We start from the raw sequence: 21,258 nt of genomic DNA, 5'->3' as shown, positions 1-21,258 counted from the left end.
TAAAACTGCGATTAATCACGATTAATTTTTTTTGAGTTAATCGCGTGAGTTAACGTTTAGACTGGTAAGTTCCTCAGGGCAGGGGCAGTTTGCTTTTGCAGTATTGTCAACCCCAAATGTTAAAAAAAAATCATGAGTCAGGCTCACTAAAATCATGAGATTGGCTTTAAAATAATGAGATTATGTAAAAATAATAGATTTTTATCTGTCTTCTGCTTTTTGAGCCTTTAGCGCACATGGGGCCACATTTTGAAGCTTTCTCCACAGTCACAAGTGCTACAAACTTACTTTTTCTTTAAGAATGAAGGATGAAATCACATATCCACTTGACTCCAGGAGCTGGGACTTTAAGAAAAACAATAATTATGAGACTCGTGATAAAATCCTGAGAGTTGACAACACTGCTTCTGTGAGTTCTCCATAACGCTAAGTATCCTGCCAGTGCCTCAACATATAATAAAAAATGTTTCTAACTAGCATCTGCTCTTAAGTGAGATCCTGCTTCTCAGTGAACTAGCTGGCTACACTGAATTACAGGGAGTCAAGTAAATTACTCAGTCTCTCATTGGAGAGTTAGCACCATGACACATCCTGGCTCCTGTGTTTTTGCTCTTGCTTGAAAACAAAGCTCCATCTATCCTTGACAGCATCTACAGTTACATCATTTCTTAACCACAGACGATAAAGCATTTGACAGATGAGAGATTGGGTTTTCCTCCTGTTTCATCATGCCCTCACTCCTGACGTTTCCCTTCAAATCTTCGCATCTTCCCTCATGCTGCTGCTTATTCCTGAAACAATTTAAGGACCTAACCAAGAGACATTGGATCACCCCTACTGGTGTGCTTATGTGGCACTTCTGTGTATCATAATAACTTGTATTGTTCTGTACCCACTCATGGTTTTAGCTTGTGAGCTTTGTGAGGCAGGGATTACACTCTTGGTGAGGCACATTGGCCAGCTGTGCTAGTGTGCATCTTAGTGCACTATATATTTTATAGTAATAAAATCCCGGTAGATCAATAAATCTATTTGGATTTATAGGCATTGGTATTTCCCCATCCTCTTCTGGTCACTGTTACTAAATATGTATGCAATGCCATATGCCTGGTGCTTTACAGCCTTTAAAAAAACGCAAAGAGTTGATCATTTTGAATTAGGTGAACTCTGGGAATGACAATACCAGAGGGAAATGAGGACCGGGGTAACTGTGAAGAAGATACTAACCGAAACTTGTGTGAAGCATTGAAGTTTTGAGAATAAGGCATGAGGAAGTGAAGCAGAGTGTAGTGGAGCAGTTGTCAGCTGTCAAAAGTGAGCCCCTAGAAATGAATTTTGCGGTGGGTATTGGAGGCAGAAAGTGAGGACACTTGGCGTTCTGGAAGAGGAAGGCTACCCTTGGCCTAAGGGCAGCCTGAAAAAAATTGTGAAGTCTGCAAATAGGAGGAGACCAAATGGATGAAATTCTATGGCCTGTGCTATGTGGGAGATCAGACTTAAATGATTGTAATTGTCTCTTCTGTCTTTAAAATCTATGAGCATTGGACACAAGGGTGGGGTAGATAGAAACAGGCAGGGGAAGAGTACAGGTATTTGATGCTGAAAGGTACAGTGAGCAGGTGAAGGGACTAACGGTGTGATCTGCCAAATGGTGGGTGAGGCTGTTGCATAGATTGAAGTAGGAGGAAGTAAGAGTTGAGGCTAGAAAGGAGAAGGGTACAGTAATTTAGGTGCGAGAGAAGCAAGGAGAGAGCCAGGTTTTCAGCAGTGGTGAGGGAAAGGAATACATCACACTCTAATAAAGGACAGGTCTTGAATTAATCTACACAGAGATCAGAACTCCTCCCCTTATTCAGGATATCTGTTCCAGTGTGTCACTGATATCTGAAGTCTTATTGACCAAAACGAAAAAGCCCAGTCTTTGACAGATAGTCTGTATGATGCTATGTGTTTTTTGACAGGAAGTGAAACAGACCAAGGGAATAAATATGTACAGCCCTTATCCCTATAGGACTGAAGTGTACGCAATCATCAGTGTCTGTTTTATAGGCCAGTGTTCTGCCAGTGGGACAAATGTCAACCCTTATCCATGATCCCATCATCTTTACTACTGGGGAATGACCCATGGAAACTATAGGTCTCAGCATTCCAAGCTCTGTTTTGCTCAGAGTGGGAAGGCTGCTCAGATCAAACTGGAGCATGGGTCATTAGGAGCTGTGATCTCCAAAGACCATCCCACCCCCCTCGCTGCTAATGTCAGTAGCTGCACCCTCCTCTTGGCAAGTTGGCCATGCAGTTGGTGGCTGGGAAAAGTCTGACATTGACCCTGGTTCGGGCTGTCACTAGAGAGCACTAGAAGCTATTATTTCAAGACCAGAACTACTGTCACCAGATCTGTGATCAGTACTGCAGTGTGTGTTCCCTTCCATCCCCCACTGTCCCACTTGCTCTGAAACACCCAGTCCCCCGAAACAATCTTCCTCCAAGTGTAATCTCTGAACAGACTGCCTTCCTTCCACTGCTCACCCTAGGCAGGCTCACCCTGGGCACACATCCTCTCCCTTCCTCCACTCTCTGCACCCTTCTCTCTACCTCCTCAGTTCCCAGTTTCACGCCTCACTTTCCCCCCAGGCAGGGTCTAGACTCAGCTTTCTCAGCCTGGCTGGGATTACGTGGAAACCCCATACAGCTGCTTTGGGTCATGACTCCCAATCTCTCTCCTTTCAATACCATGAAGAGAGGCAGCACTAGAGGGAGTGGGAGCCATGCTCAGGAGCAGCCAAGGAACCACTGAGGTGGCTTCACTTTATCCCTAAAAGGCTGAAGAACTGGGAGCAGATATTCTACGGTCTGAGCGCTGGGAATGGCTTTTTCCCTCCTCCCAGAGAGGGAGGTTTGGAGTCCTTTCAGTGCCAGCAGCAATTAGTCTGGCAGCCATTCGCTAATGCCAAGTGATCATCAGGACCTAGATCCTTGTGCACAGAGGTTCTGGCCAGGTCGAGTTATTCCACACTCAGCAGTATGGGGTCTCTGCAGAAAAGATGTGATAATACTGTGCATTTCTGTCCCACATCTGTTGTTTATTTGTTAATTTATAGTGCCCATATGTGTGCTGATTGCTTCAGAGAAAACAGATCCATCCCCCAGAGAGCTTACAGTCCAAGGGATGGATATGACAAGTGAGGGTATAACGTACACAAGGGATGGGGTAAAGGACGACACTGGTTAAGTGGATGTTCAGCTGGGCCTATGTACAACTTAGTGGGGGTGGGGGGTTGTTTTTGCTTGTTTGTTTTTTTAAGTTTAAAACAGTCACGTTTTGTAGGTGCTGGTGTGGAAGTGCGTCTTTTGGAGGGATCAGAATCCTGTGAGGCCCATGATTTGGTTGTCATTTTGGAAGGGTGCCCCAAGTATAAGGGGAAGCTTGCAGAAGGCATGGAAACATTGATGAAAGAAGGCAAGAGGGGTCCCAGCTGATCTCTCTGGCAGAGTGCTGGGGATGGTCACCAGGAGACCCGGTCAGAAATGTAGGCAGGGGATGTGTGATCTAAGTCCTTGAAAGCAAGAACAAGAAGATCACTTACAAAATGAATTACACCTCACAAGTGAATTTCCCATGGCCATACAGCATGTCTTTATCAGAGCTGGGCCTGGAACCCTTTCTGCACTCAAACCCTTTGTGAAGATCCACTTCGTCCATGAGGCCCCCAACTGCCCCCCCCAAAGGTAAGAATGTGTATGATTTTATTCTGCATATACACTCAGTTCCCTGCACTTCCAACACATCTTGTCTTTCTGTGCCTCCTAGACTACAAGCTCTCCTGGGTGGGGAGTATGTTGTGTTTCTGTTGCTTGCCCTGTCTGAGCACCTTGCTGGTCTCCTGATTGGCAGTCCTGTACTGTAACCACGAGGATAGCCTTCTTGGCACCGTGCAAAGGAGAGGAACTAGTTAGCGATGATGGCTTGTTAAGCAGATATGTGACTAAAAGGTGACAAAGACTTTCTTAACAGCTCCTCTGCTACCACTCACTGAAAAACAGGAAATGTCTGTATCCCCAGTGCAAGAGCTCTGACTTGATTCTGGTTATATGGATCATCTCTGAAGCTAATTACCCCCTTATGGAGTAATTTCAACTGTGTATTTTCCTTTTATAGAAAGACTTTTTAAGGAAAAGCCCCTAGAGAATCAGGCAATACAGTTTTTATAATCCTCCGAGGAACTTTAATTCCTGATTTTACGTGACCAAAGAGGTACAAGTAAAGGTTCCCATAGGTCCATATTATTTTCGTATTTCAAAATACATGTGTTTTCCTCATCCTTTAGAAACCAAGCCCTGCTGTTGACATGGCTTCCTCTGATAATCTTGGCCAGAAATCTTTTCCGTCTTTTGGGTATTTTCAAGTGCATTACGGCATCATTCCTCCCAACTGCTTATCTCAACAGAATCTCCCCACGCCCCCATCATCTGATATCCTTGCTTGTGCTTTGGCTACCGAGTGCACTGCCATTTGTCCCATCCAGTCCGTGTAACTGGTGCCATATCTGACAGTGGGGAGCAGACCGAAATCCTTCTCTTCAACCAACAATTGAAGAGGGTTTGGTGTACTAGAGTCTGACTAAAAGGATTAACAGTTATGTCTAAAACAGACACATTCCAAGTGCAGCTGAACAGTTCCTGCAGAATCTCATGCTGGTAACACAATTGCCCCTGGAAGAAGGGTCTGTTCTCAGTGCATCTTTACCATCTTTAATTCCATGGGGGAATAAAGCTATATTATTGCAAACTTAAACATCAGGAATTAAAAAGCTGAGGCTGCCTTATAATTCTGCCACTGTAGTATGGTAATCTTTAATTGTATGGTCACATATTTCCCAAATAATATATCCTCCGGTTTATCTGCAACACAAATGTATATGAACCTGCAGTACTAGATGTGCCAATTAAACAGTTCCTGTAAGTCCTTTATATGATAAGGACACAGACTTGGAGAAAATTCTACAGGTGAAATATTACAGCATAGTGAAGATGCGTGCTTGGCATGTATAAGAAGATGATGGTATGCTCTTCAAGGCAGGGGCCATGTCTTTCTATGCCTTTGTACAGCACGTGTAACGATGAGGTCTTTCATCCTGATTGGGGTCTCTGCATGCTACTGCAATACGAGTAATAAAGAATTCAGAGCTGTCTAGCCCTGTCTGGAAGGCTATACTGGACCATTATAGCATTGAAATGAGTGCAAGTGCACAAGGATGTCAAGATTAAGCTGAGGTGATCTGTGTGTATCTAGGGTTGTAATTGTATTTGGAAAAGAGTATGTGGTCATGTTATTGAAGATGATCGTACTGCATATGTACAAAGGGACTTGACTAACCTAAGGCTGCATGCTCATCCTTAACCGGGGTATCTTTGGAACACTTAACCATGCCAACTTAAGGCTGCATAAAGGTAAGGTCTTGATATTTCCATAATACTTTCTACTTCTTCCCTTGGAGGATCTCAAAGCACTTTGCAAATATTTAATTCATGAAAAACTTACAACTCCCTTGTGAGTCAGTTAAGGATTATTAGACCCGTTTAACAGCTGGATAGCCTGAAGCACAGATAGTGTAAGTGACTTCTTGTTCAAGACTGCACTGTGAGTCGATAGCAGAGCTAGGAATGGCGTATGGGAGACCTGGCCCTCCCAGGCCTGTGCTCTGATTACCAGACCATATTTCCTCTATTATTATGCAAGGCGAGAACACACTGATTAGGACTTCTAAATAAGTCCCTTGGAAGAGGGAAGATGAGGTCACTGTTTGGATTTCTGTATTGTACGAATAGAGGAATCCAAAGGGAAATATCTTCCTTAGCCCTGTTTAGTAAATCTAACACACAGTTGTAATTTACAAGGAAATGAATAGGAAGAGGAATTTTGTGACCTCAGCTGTGTAGGTAGAGTGGATTGGGATGTCACCCAGAATGTCTAGGTGTCTTGCTTTCCTTTTCACAGCTCGGTTATTCCTGTATGCGGTGCATCAATTTACCCTCTTTTTCCCTCTCCTTATCCCCCAAACATCTTCCCCATCATGTTATGTTGCATGTTATCTCCTCTCGCTGTGTTCACCTTTGGGTTTACATATCCTGCCCTGCTAGGCCGCGATTTGCCTGCTACTTCCGTTTGTTTACGCTACAATACGTGCGGTTCTACTCTAAGAACAGCAGCATGAGGTTCCATACGCATTTTTTGTGACACCCTATCACGTTTGCTAAGCAAATATTAGAAAAATGTTTGTCCTGACTGCCGGTGCTGTTGGCCCAGCCTGGGATCTGAAAGTAAAGCATGTCCTTTGTGGCTGTTATAATTAAAATCTTTCTGGCTAAATTTTTATCTGGTGCACCTGTGCAACTCTGTACTCTTCAAATTCTGCCATGAGTTACTTCTGTGTTCAGTGGGGTTGAACAGGTGTAACTGAAGGCAAAATTTGGCTCTGCACTTGGAGTTTACTTACAAGTCTGTTTCTGATGCATGAGCCAGATTAGAATCCAGCTCAGGCTCTGGGAGCTGTGTATGCTCTTTAGGACTGACAAGAGTGATCAGCAATAAAAATGTATTGTTTCTAAAATAGGAAAATAGAATTCTGGATACATAGGGTTCACATCTGTTGAGTAAGATGACATCTTCCTGTTTTTAACTGAAACCACATTTGAATTTAAAGAGAAATAAAAGCTGAAATTGTCTATTTGCCGAGATCTTTGGCACAAGCTCTTGGCAGAAAGTTTATAAAGCAACCTGGGGTGTTTAACACCATTTTAACTGAAGTGCCTCATTTCTGAATTCAAGAGGAAAAAAGACTTAATAAATACAACGGCATATATACGATAAATGTGCAGACGTGTCTAAATAATGTCTTGGAATCCATATTTTGACGGTTACTTAAAAGCAAAGTCATTTTAGATTTATACAGTAGGACTTTTATAGTGAAGTGCTCTCTTGTTTTCTTGTCCAAAAACAGGCAGGGCCGGCTCCAGGCACCAGCTTAACAAGCAGGTGCTTGGGGCGGCCAAGGGAGAGGGGCGGCATGTGCGGCAATTCGGGGATGGCAGGTCCCTCACTCCCTCCAGGAGCGAAGGACCTGCCGCTGCCAATTGCGGCTTTTTTTTGCTTGGGGCGGCAGAAATGCTGGAGCCGGCCCTGTAAGCAGGGATTCACTATAATAGGCAAAGACCTATCTGGAAAAGATCCCTCACCTTTTATACCGTAAAAGTAGTGGCAGCACCTCTTTTCACCCTCTCCGTTTGCAGAGCTGAAGCAGTAGTAGCAAAACTGGTTCCTCTTCACTCCTTGCAGGAAACAGCTGCATCAAGGCTGGAAGTCACAGATTCCTCCTTTCCCCGTCTTCTACAGATTACTCCCAAACCCCTGTCTTTGTCTGCTTAGTCAGAACAGCGGGGCGGGAGAAGGAGATGATGCCTATGGAATGCAGCGTTTAGCATCTAACTGGTGGATAACGTATTTTCCAAGGTGTCTAGCGCAGTAGAATCTGCTTATAGGAGAGGGGGAAATAGTAACGCTATACTGGTTGCAGTAACCAGAGTTAAAGTCCTTTTCAAACATGTTGCCACCATTCAGGATTCTAATTCTGCTTCACAATAAATGGAATGTTCACACTTGAAGTTTACTTATAAGTGGGTTCTACAGGTTAGGATTAATGTCCATGTGCCATTACATCCTTGTAATGTAACATGAGGGTCCAAGAGGAAATGAAGGAGAACAGTGAATAGCAGAAAAGGAACAAGATATTAGGGAAAGAAAAGGCTGAATGTTTGAGATCTTTCTTCTGGATAATAGGGTCTGTTGTATTAATGTGGGTGGAATGTATGGGCCAAAGGTGTTAGCATAACCCAGTTACTGTCTAACACTATTTAATGTCAAACATGGGAGAGTTGGCTACAGAACTATGGGAACAGTTTTTAAAAATATGGTGCTTAAACTAAAAACACCACTACAACCATTACTTGCTGTGTTGTCTGTTTGGTTCCAATCCTGCAAACAGTTATGCACATGCCTTGCTCAAGTGTTTACAGCCTATACCCCTGATCCTACAAGCTTCTCAGAGCAGCGACCTTGTTATCTTTAATGTCTATAAAGTGCCATAGACATCTGTTTATTTGCTGTGCTTCTTTACATCAGCATTGGACCTGGGGTCGAAAGACACTAGGCAGCCATGAGCTTTTTCTTGTACATCTCCCTTGTACCACTTCCAAGGGAGTGGTACAAACTCATCTTTGGATGAGGACCTAAAGTAGCAGTCATGACACCAGATTCTCTAAATCTCATTGGTACGGTTCCTCAATAAGGAAATCACCTCTCCACTCTGACAGAGCAAAGAGTCAGGAGGTAGGATGCATAGGTTTTTAAGGCCAGAAGGGACCCTTATGATCATGTAATCTGACGTCCTGTAACGCAGACCATAGATATACTCAGTAATTTCTGCACCAATCCCAACTTCTGTGATTTAGGAGAGCATCTATTAAAAATAGGGCTCTCAAGCAATCAAAAAAATTAATCGCAATTAATAGCACGCTTAAAAAATTAATCACGCTGTTAATAATAGAATATCATTTATTTAAATATTTTTTGATCCCAACAAGTGCGGACCGACGCATGTTCATTTTCATCATCTGAGTCAGATGCCACCAGCAGAAGGTCAATTTTCTTTTTTGGTGGTTCGGGTTCTGTAGTTTCCACATCAGTGCTGCTCTTTTAAGACGTCTGAAAGCATTCTCCATACCTCGTTCCTATCAGATTTTGGAAGGTAGTTCAGATTCTTAAACCTTGGATCGGGTGCTGTAGCTATCTTTAGAAATCTCACATTGGTACCTTCTTTGCATTTTGTCAAATCTGCAGTGAAAATGTTCTTTAAAAGAACGACATGCTGGGTCATCATCCGAGACTACTTTAACACAAAATATATTGCAGAATGCAGGTAAAACAGAGCAGAAGACATACAATTCTCCCCCAAAGAGTTCAGTCACAAAATTAATTAATGCATTATTTTTTTAATGAGCGTCATCAGCATGGAAGCATGTCCTCTGGAATGGTGGCCGAAGCATGAAGGGGCATACAAATGTTTAGCACATCTGGCATGTAAATACCTTCCAATGCCTCCTACAAAAGTGCCATGCGAACACTTCTTCTCACTTTTAGGTGACGTTAATAAGAAGCGGGCAACATTTATCTTCCGTAAATGTAAACAAACTTGTTTCTTTTAGCGATTGGCTGAACAAGAAGTAGGACTGAGTGGACTCGTATGCCCTAAAATTTTACATTGTTTTGTGTTTGAGTGCAGTTATGTAACCATAAAAAAAATCTACATTTGTAAGTTGCATTTTCACGATCAAGAGATCAGTACTTGTATGAGGTGAATTGAAAAATACTATTTCTTTATCATTTTTACAGTGCAAATATTTGTAATAAAAATAAAATAAAGTGAGCATTGTATACTTTTGTTGTAATTGAAATCAATATATTTGATAATGTAGAAGAACATCCAAAAATATTTAATAAATATAAGTTGGTATTCTATTGTTTAAACAGTGTGATTAAAACTGAGATTAAACACGATTAATTTTTTAATCACGATTAATTTTTTTGAGTTAACTGCAATTAATCGACAGTCCTAATTAAAAATATGTTCAACCTTATTCTACTATGCCATTCTCAGTGCCACTGTACTTTTTATTCCATGCCATTCTGATAGTCATGCAAGTGACAACTCCTGTTAAGTCACATAACAGGGAAGCTGAGACATGGGAAGGTAAAGTGACTTGACTGAAGTGTCATAGTGAGTCAGTGGCAGAGGCTGAACTAGAATCTGGATCTTCTGACTCCCGATCTTGGCCTTGAGGCATTAAGAACAGCCTTCTCTCCTGTTCAGAGTTCATGAACCTATTTGAACTAACACAAGATCCACTGTTGCTTACATAGTAACCACCAGTTATTTTGTAGATGATTGATTAGTTACTACCTCGCTTTCCCTCCTAGAAACACTTGGGACCCAGTTTTTCTGTCTGGACTTCTGTGCCAATAACTCAGCTCTTACTCTCCTCTGCTGTTGTCAAGTTTGTGTGTCTTTTAACAACTGTCCCTTTCCCTACCAAAGTGGTGGGTGAAATATTTCCTATACATAGTTGGTAACTCACTTTGGGCTGAAAGGTGCTAGGTAAGTATAAGGTAACATGGGGGAAAACCTGACCCCACTGAAGTCAATTGGCCTTTTGCCACTGACTTCAGAGGATCCAGGATTTCATGCCGTAAGGGTGTTATTCTGCTAACCTATTATTGAAATCAGCTTTGTGTTTTTTAAAAAAAAGTAAAAAATTTGAATATCAGTAAATGCTTAGCGCTTCAAAGCATGTTTCGTAGGGTGCAAAAAGTTAAGTAATTCTGCATCTCACCTTTCTAGAGGTTGGACAGAAGTCATGTGGATAGTTCTAGGATGTTTCCATGGTTTCCTAATCAGGTACAACATAGAAGGGGAGGAGGAACATTTCTGGCACTTAACAGCCCTTCCAGATGATTTACGGTTTTACATAAGCTTTCCCTAAACTGAAGGGTTTTTTTTTTTTAGGGTTGGCACCTCCTTCCCTGTCTCCATGCCCTGCTAGTTTTGTGTTCAGTGGCCCATGGTTATTAAAATTCTTATCAATACAGGAATTTCTGTGGAGTGTGCTTGTTTTCTGGGATCACAAATGCCTTCTGAAGTTATCGGCTTAGCCAAAGAACAAGTTTCTGTGCCATATTTTTAAAAATAAATGTATAAGGTTCAGTTAATATTCACATTCAATTACAGTAATTAAATTGTCAGAATCAGAACTTGCCAAGGGAATTAACAAACCCTTTCCTGATTTGCCCCGGGGTTATTGGCGCTCTGTCCCTGAGGACATTTTGTATATCAGCAAGGGCCAGGTTTGGCTTGTGTCCATTGCTGAGAAAACTGGGAGACCATTTGTCATTTTGTAGAGCAATGTGTCAAAATCATCTTGCAGGTAGATGGAAAAAGAAAAGAAAGTGACCCGTTTAAATTTGCCTTACCAGGGCAGCTATTTTTGATCTGCACTAATGTTGCTTGGTAGGACTCAAATTGGAAGATACCTTGTTACAAAGACTGGGCTGTGCTAACAATCTAACAATTTATTCTGTGGATTCTGCCTTGTCAAACTTTTCCTGCATCTTCCCCCATCAAATGTAGAAAAATTGTGGGGGGACGGGGCAGGGAGGAGCAGGAATTCAGCTTTAAATAACATTTCTTAATAACTGAGTCCTACAGTTGCATTAACTGTGCTTAAATTCCCCCTTTTAAACAAGGTGTATTCCTAGAGGGAAAAGTACCTAATTTTTTTAAGTGCCCACACAAACATTACTGGAATCTCAAGTGTAACGTTATTTTCGTTCCACTAGAATAACTCTCTTGAGAGCAGATATGAGGAAGTAGCCACTCTTGATGCATCGCTAATGACACAAACCTGCAAATTCTTGCTCACACGAGTAAAGATTTCTGACATGAGTAAAGACCTGTACCTGGAAATCCTCACTTAAAAACTTAGAAAACCCCACTTCAGCTACCAGTTAAATATCATACCCTAAAGAGGACTGAGACCACTCATGTATGGCACCAAACATTAACTACAATATTTGAGATCAGTGGTTTTATATTCTCCCCATTCACTGCTGCCCTTCACCCTGTCCAGCAGTTTAAATCGATGTGGCTATAAAATGCTAGCTACCGTTCTGATTTGATTGCATTTTACACCCACTTTGTGGTGGTACAAGATGAGAATGGCCATAATGAGTCAGACCAAGGGTCCAGCTAGCCCAGTATCCTGTCTTCCGACAATGGCCCATGCCAGGTGCCCCAGAGAGAATGAACAGAACAGACAATCGTCGAGTGATCCACCCCCTATTGTCCACTCACAGCTTCTGGCTGTCAGAAGCTATGGACACCCAGAGCACGGGGTTGCATCCATGACCATCTTGGCTAATAGCCATAGATGGACCTATCCTCCATGAACTTATCCAATTCTTTTTTGAACCCCATTATACTTTTGGCCTTCGCAACATCACCTGGCAACGAATTCCACGGGTTGACTGTGTGTTGTGTGAAGAAATACTTTAGTTTATTTTAAACCAGCTGCCTATTAATTTATTTAGGTGGCCCCTGGTTCTCATGTTATGTGAAGGAATAAATAACACTTCCTTATTCACTTTGTCCTCACCAGTCATCATTTTATAGATCTCTATTATATCCCCCCTTAGTCGTATCCAAGCTGAAAAGTCCCAGTGTTTTTAATCTCTCCTCAAATGGAAGCTGTTCTATACCCTTAATTATTTTTGTTGTCCTTCCCTGTACCTTTTCCAATTACAATATGTCTTTTTTGAGATGGGATGACCAAAACTGCATGAAGTATTCAACCGTGTATGTATACCGTAGATTTATATAGTGGCATTATGGTATTTACTGTCTTATTATCTATCTCTTTCCTAATAATTCCCAGTGTTCGGCTAGTTTTTTTGAGTGCGATTGCACATTGAGTGGATATTTTCAGAGAATAATTCACAATGACTCCAAGATTTCTTTCTTGTTTGTTTGTAAATAATGGACACCTTAACATGCTTTGTATTTTCAACCCAGTTTATTTCTATCACTTTATTAAAAAGTATCAGAGGGGTAGTCGTGTTAGTCTGAATCTGTAAAAAGCAACATAGGGTCCTGTGGCACCTTTAAGACTAACAGAAGTATTGGGAGCATAAGCTTTCATGGGTAAGAACCTCACTTCTTCAGATGCAAGTCACAGGACCCTCTGTTGCTTTTTATTAAAAAGTTAATCCTTTTCTTAATCCCGTATGTCCATTACTCAACTCCGGTTATTTGCTTCTTATTTTATATATATTGTCTAGATACAGGATCTCTTCTCAAACTGTGCATGTGCAGAACCGCTCTTGAGTTCAGCGGTGGTTCTTGGTGTGAAAGCCTTGCTAAATCTGGCCTATAATGGAGTTTGTTCTTTCTGATGGTTTTGCTGTGTGTGTAATATATATTATATTAAGGGAACATTAAGGTTGCAAAGTCAAGCACTCAGAAGTTAAGAAATGCCAGAATTAAGGTTGCTTGTGCATTATTGAAAAATGTATTATTTTCCCCCTAGCCTCGTTCTCAGAAACAGTGAACCATTTTTGCTGAAATCTTCCCAGAATGTTCAGCCTGAGGCGGCCACATGGCATGGAAAATGTCAGCCCAAACAGTTAGCCTGGAAAAGTTAGAAAAAAACAGAAAATGGTCTTAGAATGAGAAGCGTCAGACAACCTTCATGAACTATATTAAGTAGTGTGGTACTATGGTCAAATGGGAACACCTAGGGTGAAATGATACGAAACAGTTATGAAAGAACTTTTCAAATGATCACAGGTGTTAGATGAGATTTGTTACCTCAATCTCCTCCTGCCAGTGCTGGAGTGTTCCCTACAACATATGTTCTAGTACTTTAACTATCTTCCGGGGATGAGGTTTCCACCTCTTCCCTTGGGAGATTATGCCACAGATTAATAGAGCTCACTATATTTTTCCTCACCACTTTGCATCTTGTGGAGACATTTGTACCTGTGCAAAGTGGGTGTAATACAGTATTCTGATTTGGGAGCGTTTTAAACATGCTTTGTGTTTGCATAGATGACTGCATATGGTGCAAACCAATAAAGAATTAGGCCCCCTTAAGTCTAAATGCTCCTTGCCTTAATTTTATCTCCTTATTCCTCAGTATACCCCCTTGTGTGATACCAAAATATTGGCAATGTTCACAAAAAAATGTAGTATGTTCTCTCCTTTCCCTTGCCAATTTAAGAGGGTTGGTTGGTTGGTTCCCTCTCCCCTTCACACTGCACTAATTGCTAAATCCTGTTCCCACTGAAATCCATGGGATTTCTGCCATGACTTTCAGAGTAGGGTCTAGTGTCTGACCCTAGATACTTTTCTTGTTTTCTCTCTTTAGATGTTGAAATGCAAAAAAAACCCTTTAAATCCACATGCTGAAAATCTTTTTCCTGATCACCTTTAAATTATTTCCCCCAGGAGGACAACACCTGTGCGGATTCTCCGGAAGAGGACAGAAAAGAAGACCAGGGGATGCCCAACCCAGTGGACCATAGTAATACAGTGACCAGCACCATGACGGTGCAAGAGTATTTTGCCAAGCGCATGGCAAAACTGAAGAAATTCCAGAAAGAACCAGAGAGTGAGTTAGCTGATCCTGGCACAACCGCAGCTGAAGACTTAGAGTCTTCACAAGGACTGAAAACCAAATCCAAAAAGAAAAAGAAAAGCCGGAAGAATGCTGAGGCAGAGAACGTGGACGGTTATGAAGAACCAAAGGTGAAACGCTCCAGAACGGATGGCTTGTGGGAAGAAGAACTGGAGACAGCAAACACTGAATACCAACCAGGGAAAAAGAAAAAGAAAGCTAAAGGTCAACGCAAAGGTGAAGATGTCCGTTGTAATGGAAATTCTTGTGTTTTCCCAGGGAGCGGAGAAATTTACCCTGGAACATCTGATGGGGAAAGTCTTGGTGAAGAAGACGCCAAGACAAAGCAAAAGAAACCATATAAGAAAAAACACAAAAAGCAGAAAAAAGAGGCAACTGAGTATGTCGATGGAATGCAGAGACAAAAGAAGAAACATTCAAGTTAACTTAGCAGTGTCTTGGATTTTGGAATGAGTTAGACGTTGACATGTTGAATATGAAGCCTGTAAATGCTAGCCAGACATCAAAATGGAGTTCATCCCATGTGTAGCACTCTGTCTCTATCAGTACTGAAACCTCAGACTCTTTAAACACAGCTCTTGTTGGCAGGGCGGGAATACATTGTCTCGTCATAGGTGGGGATGAAGCATGCTATTAACTGTTGTACATAACAGTGCTGTGGGCTAGGCTTTTCCCAGGTCTACTGTAGTTAGGCTCTGCCTGTGCGCCAGTAATCAGCAGTTAGCCCGCCCCCCCTTCCACTCCCCCGCCAGCAAGATCTATACTTTAGCACAGTGGACTTGAATCTACTCTCGCTTACACTGATATCATTTCACTGAAGTCAGTCACCAGTTGCTAGTGTGAGAAAAGAACAGGACTGTGTTATAATAGAAAATGCCTACAGATCACTACCCCATCCACTGCCCTCTTCCCAGCCTTGCAAAAATTTAATTCAGTTGCATTTTTTATCATCCCTGTTTTCTTTTGTGCCAATGCAGTTGCCTTCTGTGAGTCTGAGCATGTACCATATAGATGTGTATAACCTTTTCATTGATTTCCTTTTGCAGCTAAAATGAATTTTGCTTCCTCTTAAAATGCCTGCTCTAATTAAAGGATTGTGCCCATGTGTCAGTGCAGGAGAATGGAACGAAATAGTTTTTTGTTCCCTAGCCAGTAGTTAACTATTGCCGGGGAGGTATTTTGTTGTTACAGAGCTACACAAGAATTCTTTTTAGTAGCCTCGGCCGTGTAGCTTAACTTTGAGTATCAGGCCACAATTCTGGTATTTACCTTGACCCATTCAGTGTTCAAAATGTCACACTTGAGGAGCTTTGTAGGTGGCATACCTGTTAGCAAAATACTTTAAACAAATGTAGCTGTTCGCATGCATTGTAGGAAGGAGTTGCCATTTGTACAAGGAAAACCGAATTGATTAGTACAATTTAGCTGTTTAAATTTATTTTTTAAAATTGGCTATACATTTGAAATGGAGGACAGCTAATGTCGGGACACACGACGCCCATGTACACAAGTCTAAATGCTGAGGACCAGATTCTGGGACACTTGGAGTGGTGGCATCGCCAAGAGATACTGGAGTAAGGGTGGCAGAATCAGAGCCTAAAGAAGCATTTTCCCTTGGACCCTTTTACAAACCTTGAGCCTGATTCTGATTTCATTTACACCAGGGAGGAGCTCCATTGAAGTCAGGAGAGTTACTCTGGATTTCAGTCAGTGTAACCAAGTAGAGCTTGGCTTTTAATATTGTTTTATTCCAGCTGTGCATTTGACTCTGGGCCAGAGTCTCTCTGTCACCACTCTAAATCTGGAGTAACTCCACTGGCCTTGTCCTGACAGATAAAAAGGGAGGGTTTGGGGGTTTTTTTATTGTGTTTGCGTCACATGATTGAAAACCCCACTGTGATGCAGGCTAACATGTATGAACCTGCATTAGCCGGCCGTGCTGTAGCCCGAGAAAAGCCTACGCTGCAACACGGCCCATTAACGTTGCTTCAGACCTGTTAGCCTTCATCTCAATGGGCCTTTGCAACTGTGGCAAGCTAACACAAGTGAAAAACGCAGGCTCTTTGCCCATCCGGACATAGCCATTTCCTGCTGTGGGATTACTCCAGATTTACATCAATGGAACTGCTGTTTTGGCCGCCTCTACATTCCACACTGTACTGTTTGCCTTTTAATCCCTGTAACATTTACTTTTCAATGCTATGCAAATATTGGCCATCGTGATGCCGCTTTGGTTGGTGCTGCTACATGGCTTTCTTAAGCAACATGTCACTCTCACACAATGTGAGTCCAAATAAACTGCAGACCTGAGGGAGAAAAAAGTGTCGTTTTTTTCAGGGAAAGGGGCCAGCTAAACATGCTGTGATTTGCGGCGTGAGCGTTCTAAGTGGGGTGGGCCTGCTTCTGAGTGGCAAAGCAGAGGGGAGGGATAGCTCAGTGGTTTGAGCATTGGCCTGCTAAACCCAGGGTTGTGAGTTCAATCCTTGAGGGGGCCACTAGGGATCTGGGGCAAAATCAATACTTGGTCCTGCTAGTGAAGGCAGGGGGCTGGACTCGATGACCTTCCAGCTCTATGAGATAGGTATATCTCCATATATTTAGAGTGGCACAGGCAACTCATTGCTCCCAAGGAGTGCTGCCTACTGAGGGCCAAAATCTGACCTTGATCTGCATTGGCTGAGTGTTACCGCCTCCATCATGGATGAATTAAAACTCAAAGATGCTGTTAAATGAATAGGGTTTTTTTTCCCAATTAACTTTGATCTTTTGTTTGTTCTCTGTATTGGACTTCACTGAGTTTCTAAACGCTAACTGTTCTGGGGGCACAAAAGGCCAGATTCCAATCTCAATCAAAACAAGTGTAAAATCAGGAGTAACTTCTTTTTAAGGCAATGAATTTACAGCAGTTAAATATAATGTAACTGAGATTAAAATCTGTCCCAAAGATTCTCTGCTTGTACAGGACGAAGTGTAAATTTCACACTAACCCAGGAAGAGTGTGCAATTTTACATACTAGAAAGTCCTTCAAAGCTGAAGTAAATCTGGGTTGTCATGAAGAGGAATATTTTTCACAGTGGTCCAAAAGTGGAGAAAGACTTATGAAAAAGGTCTTCTCTAACTGGCCTCCATTTTTGCAAGTATAGTTTTGTATTTTGCTGTTTGTGTTATAATTAACTGCTGGTGCAAATGCTGTTAGCACTTACGCCCCAATCTACTTGATTTCCAGGTACAGTTAGGTAGCTAGCAACATAGATGCAGTGCAGTGTCCTGTTGAAGTCAGCGGGGCCCTATGTGCGTGCAGGATTCTGCTCCCGCAGAGCACAATGCCAGAATCAAGGAGGTAGCTATTAAAATGTGGTGATGGCTTTCCAGACTGCTACTGATTATACTGACATGTTCACCGTGAAAAGTGCCGTTTTCACGTGGCCATAGTGGCCTTGATGTAACTCAGAACGTTAAATGTTCCTACGGGGCAGGTTTAAACAGGGTGTGGGATGGAACTGATCTTACAAACACAATCAAACTGTCAGACCAACAAAAATCAGCGATGCAATGTTTTCCTTCATTCTCCTGTATCCTTGCAAAGCCCCTAAAATGTGGTAAGAAATCCCAAGTCTTGATTGTATTTATTCCTTTGCATTATCGTAGCTCTTAGGAGTTGCTCCATGGACCAGGACCCCATTGTGCTGGGTGCTGTACAAACCTCGATCTATCTACTTGTATGACTATGGCCCTACCACGTCATGGCCATGTAAAAGATGTGGACCGTGAAATAAGCACTTGCCTATGAAATCCGATCTCCCCACGCTGCTGGGAGTGTCCCAGCCGGCTCCTCCCTGCTAGTCCAGGCTGGGCTGGGGAGGGACAGAACTTGTCCTTCCCCCGCACGGCCACTTTCGATGGGGAAATCGGAACCACCTCCAGAGGCAGCGCAGAAGTGAGGGTGGCGGCAGCAGCCCTGGAGCTGGGCTTAGAGCTTCCACCCTTGTGGCTTCTGTCAGTGTCTGGGCTCGGGGCTTCAGCACCCCATAGCATCTGCCAGGGCTCGGGCCACCTGGGCTTGAGGCTTCAGCCCCCCGCAGCTTCTTCTGGTGCTCAGGGCACCTGCTCCCTGCAGCTCCTGCCAGGGCTCAGGGCACCCTAGCTCGGGGCTTCCACCCCCTGTGGCTCCCCTCGGGGCGCTTGGGCTCAGGGCTTTGCCGCCCGTGGTTACTGCCCGGCCTTGGGGTGCCCATTTTTCTGGGACCCCCTAAATTGGCTGGGGCTCCTGGGCACAGTTAATCTGCCACTGGCCATGACTGGTGGCTAGTCCCCCCCCCCCCACACACACACACAACAGCTTTGGGGACCCCCCCAACCCCTTTTTGGGTCAGGACCCCCACAGTTACAACACCCTGACATTATTTCAGGTATAAACATCTGAAAATAGGAAATTGACCCATTTTCAAATCGGAAGGACATGAAATTGACCGGCATGGCGGTGAGTTTGGTAATCAAGTACGTTTACAGGAGTTTCTCTGGCTTAAGTCTTTAGACTTGGCGAAAATGCTCCTGCCTTTTTTACAGTGTTTGGGGCAGAGGGCAGGCAGGCCTCTGAGGTCCTGCACATGGTTTCAGCCGGACGGATTGATCCGTCAATCAAGCCACTCCTGAGAGGTGAGTGCCTGCAGATAAGAGCAGAGGCATTTTGGCTGCCCCCGTTTAGCTCCCTGTGCATGGAGGAGTGTGAGGGCATCTCAAGTGAACTGTGGCCAACTGCAGCCCACATCTATAACATGCCCTGCTCAAGGCTGCAGGCTCTGGGGCTTATCTGTTTGAATTTTCTCTGAAATTGGCTTGGAACCCTTTTTGCTACAATTCACTAGCCTCTTCGGGGTGTCAAAACTGCCGGCTTAAAGTTAGAACATAAGCATGGAATAGTGTGTGAAATCAGTAGTCCGTCTAGCCCACTCTCCTGTCTTCTGGGAGTGGCCAATGCAAGATGCCATGGAGGGAATGAACGGAACAGGGAAATTTATCCAGTGAGCCCATCCCCTGTCATCCAGTCCTAGCTTCTGGCAGTTGGAAGCTTAGAGACACCAGAGCACAGGTTGCATCCCTGCCCATCCTGGCTAATAGCCATTGATGGACCTATCCTCCAGAAGTGTATATAGTTCTGTTTTGAACCCGGTTATAATTCTGACCTTCACAACATCCCCTCGCAATGAGTTCCACAGGTTGGCTGCATTGTGTGATGAAACATTTCCTTATGTTCGCTTTAAACCTGCTGCCTGTTCATTTCATTGGGCGAGCCCTGGTTCTTGTGTTATGTGAAGGGACAAATAATGCAATTTCTCCACCATTTTTTGATTTATCCTTCCCAGTCATCACTTTTCTAAACTGCATCGTCCTAGTCTTTTTAATCTCCCCTCATGTGGAAACCCTTCCATCCCCTAATCATTTTTGTTGCCTGTCCTGTCCTTTTTCCCAATTCTAATATATCTTTTTGAAGATGGAGTGACCAGGACTGCATGATGTATTCAAAGTGTGGGAGTACAGTGGATTTATACTGTAGCAGTGTGATATTTTGTCTATTATCCCTTTCCTAATGGTTCCCGATTGCCACATAGAAAAACTGAAGCATCTCAGATCAAGACCTCTGCAGCAACTGCAGTGTGCAAACTGCATCAGTGAGACCTGTGCATGTTCCCTGTTAGATTACTCTTGAGGAACTAACTGCACACTTGCAATGTAGACTGTAGACTGACAAGAATCGGGTAAATGAGTCCAGGACATATTTGAAGTGAGAGCGCACTCGCTACCGGGAGTTACAGGCTGCACATGTAGAATTCCTCCCCGGAACTTTGCTGTTGCTGTCTTTCTAGAGCAGACCTCCAAAACGCAGATTAGGGGAATAACTACCTCCTTGATTATTTTTTAAAGGAATTTAAAAATCTGTCTTGACATCCAGGAAATCTCCTGTGCCTTTTAGATTGAAGAGAAGTTGCCTTCCTGTTGTGTTCTCAGATAACAGAGACGGAGATCAAACCCACTTGTAAATAACTAGATTTAATCAGTTTCCCTTGGAAAATGTTGATGTTTAAAAGTATTCTGGTTACCGAGAGAGCCTCAGAAGGGCAGTTGCTTTTCCAGGGCGTTGGAATAACTTCGCGCAACGTTTCTCTAGCAATTCTGCCCCCACAGTCGTCGTAATACAATTCTTAGTTTAACAGCTCGAAATAATTTCGGATGCTGTACAGAGGAGTGTTCTAGGGACCAGGAAGCGGAGCCGGATCTTGGTCCCGCACCACACGTTTACACGGCACGCTTTAGATCACCTTTAATCTGGCAAGTGTCAACAGAACCTGAGACACGTGTTTGAAATCGCCCTGGCTGCAGTGCGGGCCACCTGTCCAAACACCCAGGTCTCGCTGGGACTCTCTGGGCAGAGCAGCCAAACGATCTCCCGACACTTTGAAACGCCTCTAAGCCCCGGCTGAAGGAAATGCCTCCCCAGCTCGGGGCCTGTCCCGCTAGCTGTCTGGCAGCACAAATAGGAAATCCACCATCGTTCAAACGGGAGCCGCTGAAGTGCTGTAAGTCATGTCAGGGGGTCAGAGTCATAAAGGAACCCAGGGCCGAACTAGAACCGTTTCAGCGCCGCAGAGGCGCTGGCTTTTAGTTCTCCCGACACCGCCTAGCCCGAGAGGAGGCGAGGATTTCAGATGCCTTTGCCGGCTGGGGTTGGCTGCACCTCGGTCTCTGGTGCATGGAGGGGGAGAGCTTTTTAGACCCCCACTATTTCTGCCTGAAACTTTCCAAACAATTCTTAAAACTGTTCTCTTTCCGACAAGCAGCACCTGCTCTTGGCTCTTGGTTTTGTGTTGGTGTTTTAAGCAACATAGTTGGAGTGATGATATTTTGACTTGACACATCCTGGATTTCCAACCAGGCGATGCGCAGGGGTGCAAAATAGC

The 21,258-nt window shown here is 43.4% G+C and overlaps 1 protein-coding gene across 3 annotated transcripts in view; it reads left to right on the top strand.

The window, feature by feature from the left end:
• PINX1 (PIN2 (TERF1) interacting telomerase inhibitor 1) overlaps positions 1–16,622 on the top strand; it is a 78,832-nt gene extending 62,210 nt beyond the window's left edge. For all 3 annotated transcript variants that reach the window (XM_005290659.5, XM_008171865.4, XM_005290658.5), the window contains exon 7: positions 14,112–16,622. In XM_005290659.5, the coding sequence (XP_005290716.2) occupies positions 14,112–14,726 (615 nt within the window). In that variant the 3' untranslated portion in view covers positions 14,727–16,622. The remainder of the gene's footprint in view (positions 1–14,111) is intronic.
• The last annotated feature ends 4,636 nt before the right edge of the window (positions 16,623–21,258 follow it).

Source organism: Chrysemys picta, chromosome 3, assembly GCF_011386835.1.
Source record: "Chrysemys picta bellii isolate R12L10 chromosome 3, ASM1138683v2, whole genome shotgun sequence".
NCBI lineage: Eukaryota > Metazoa > Chordata > Testudines > Emydidae > Chrysemys > Chrysemys picta.
The sequence above is the reverse complement of the archived record's forward strand: the minus strand, read 5'-3'. Positions and strand labels throughout refer to the sequence as shown.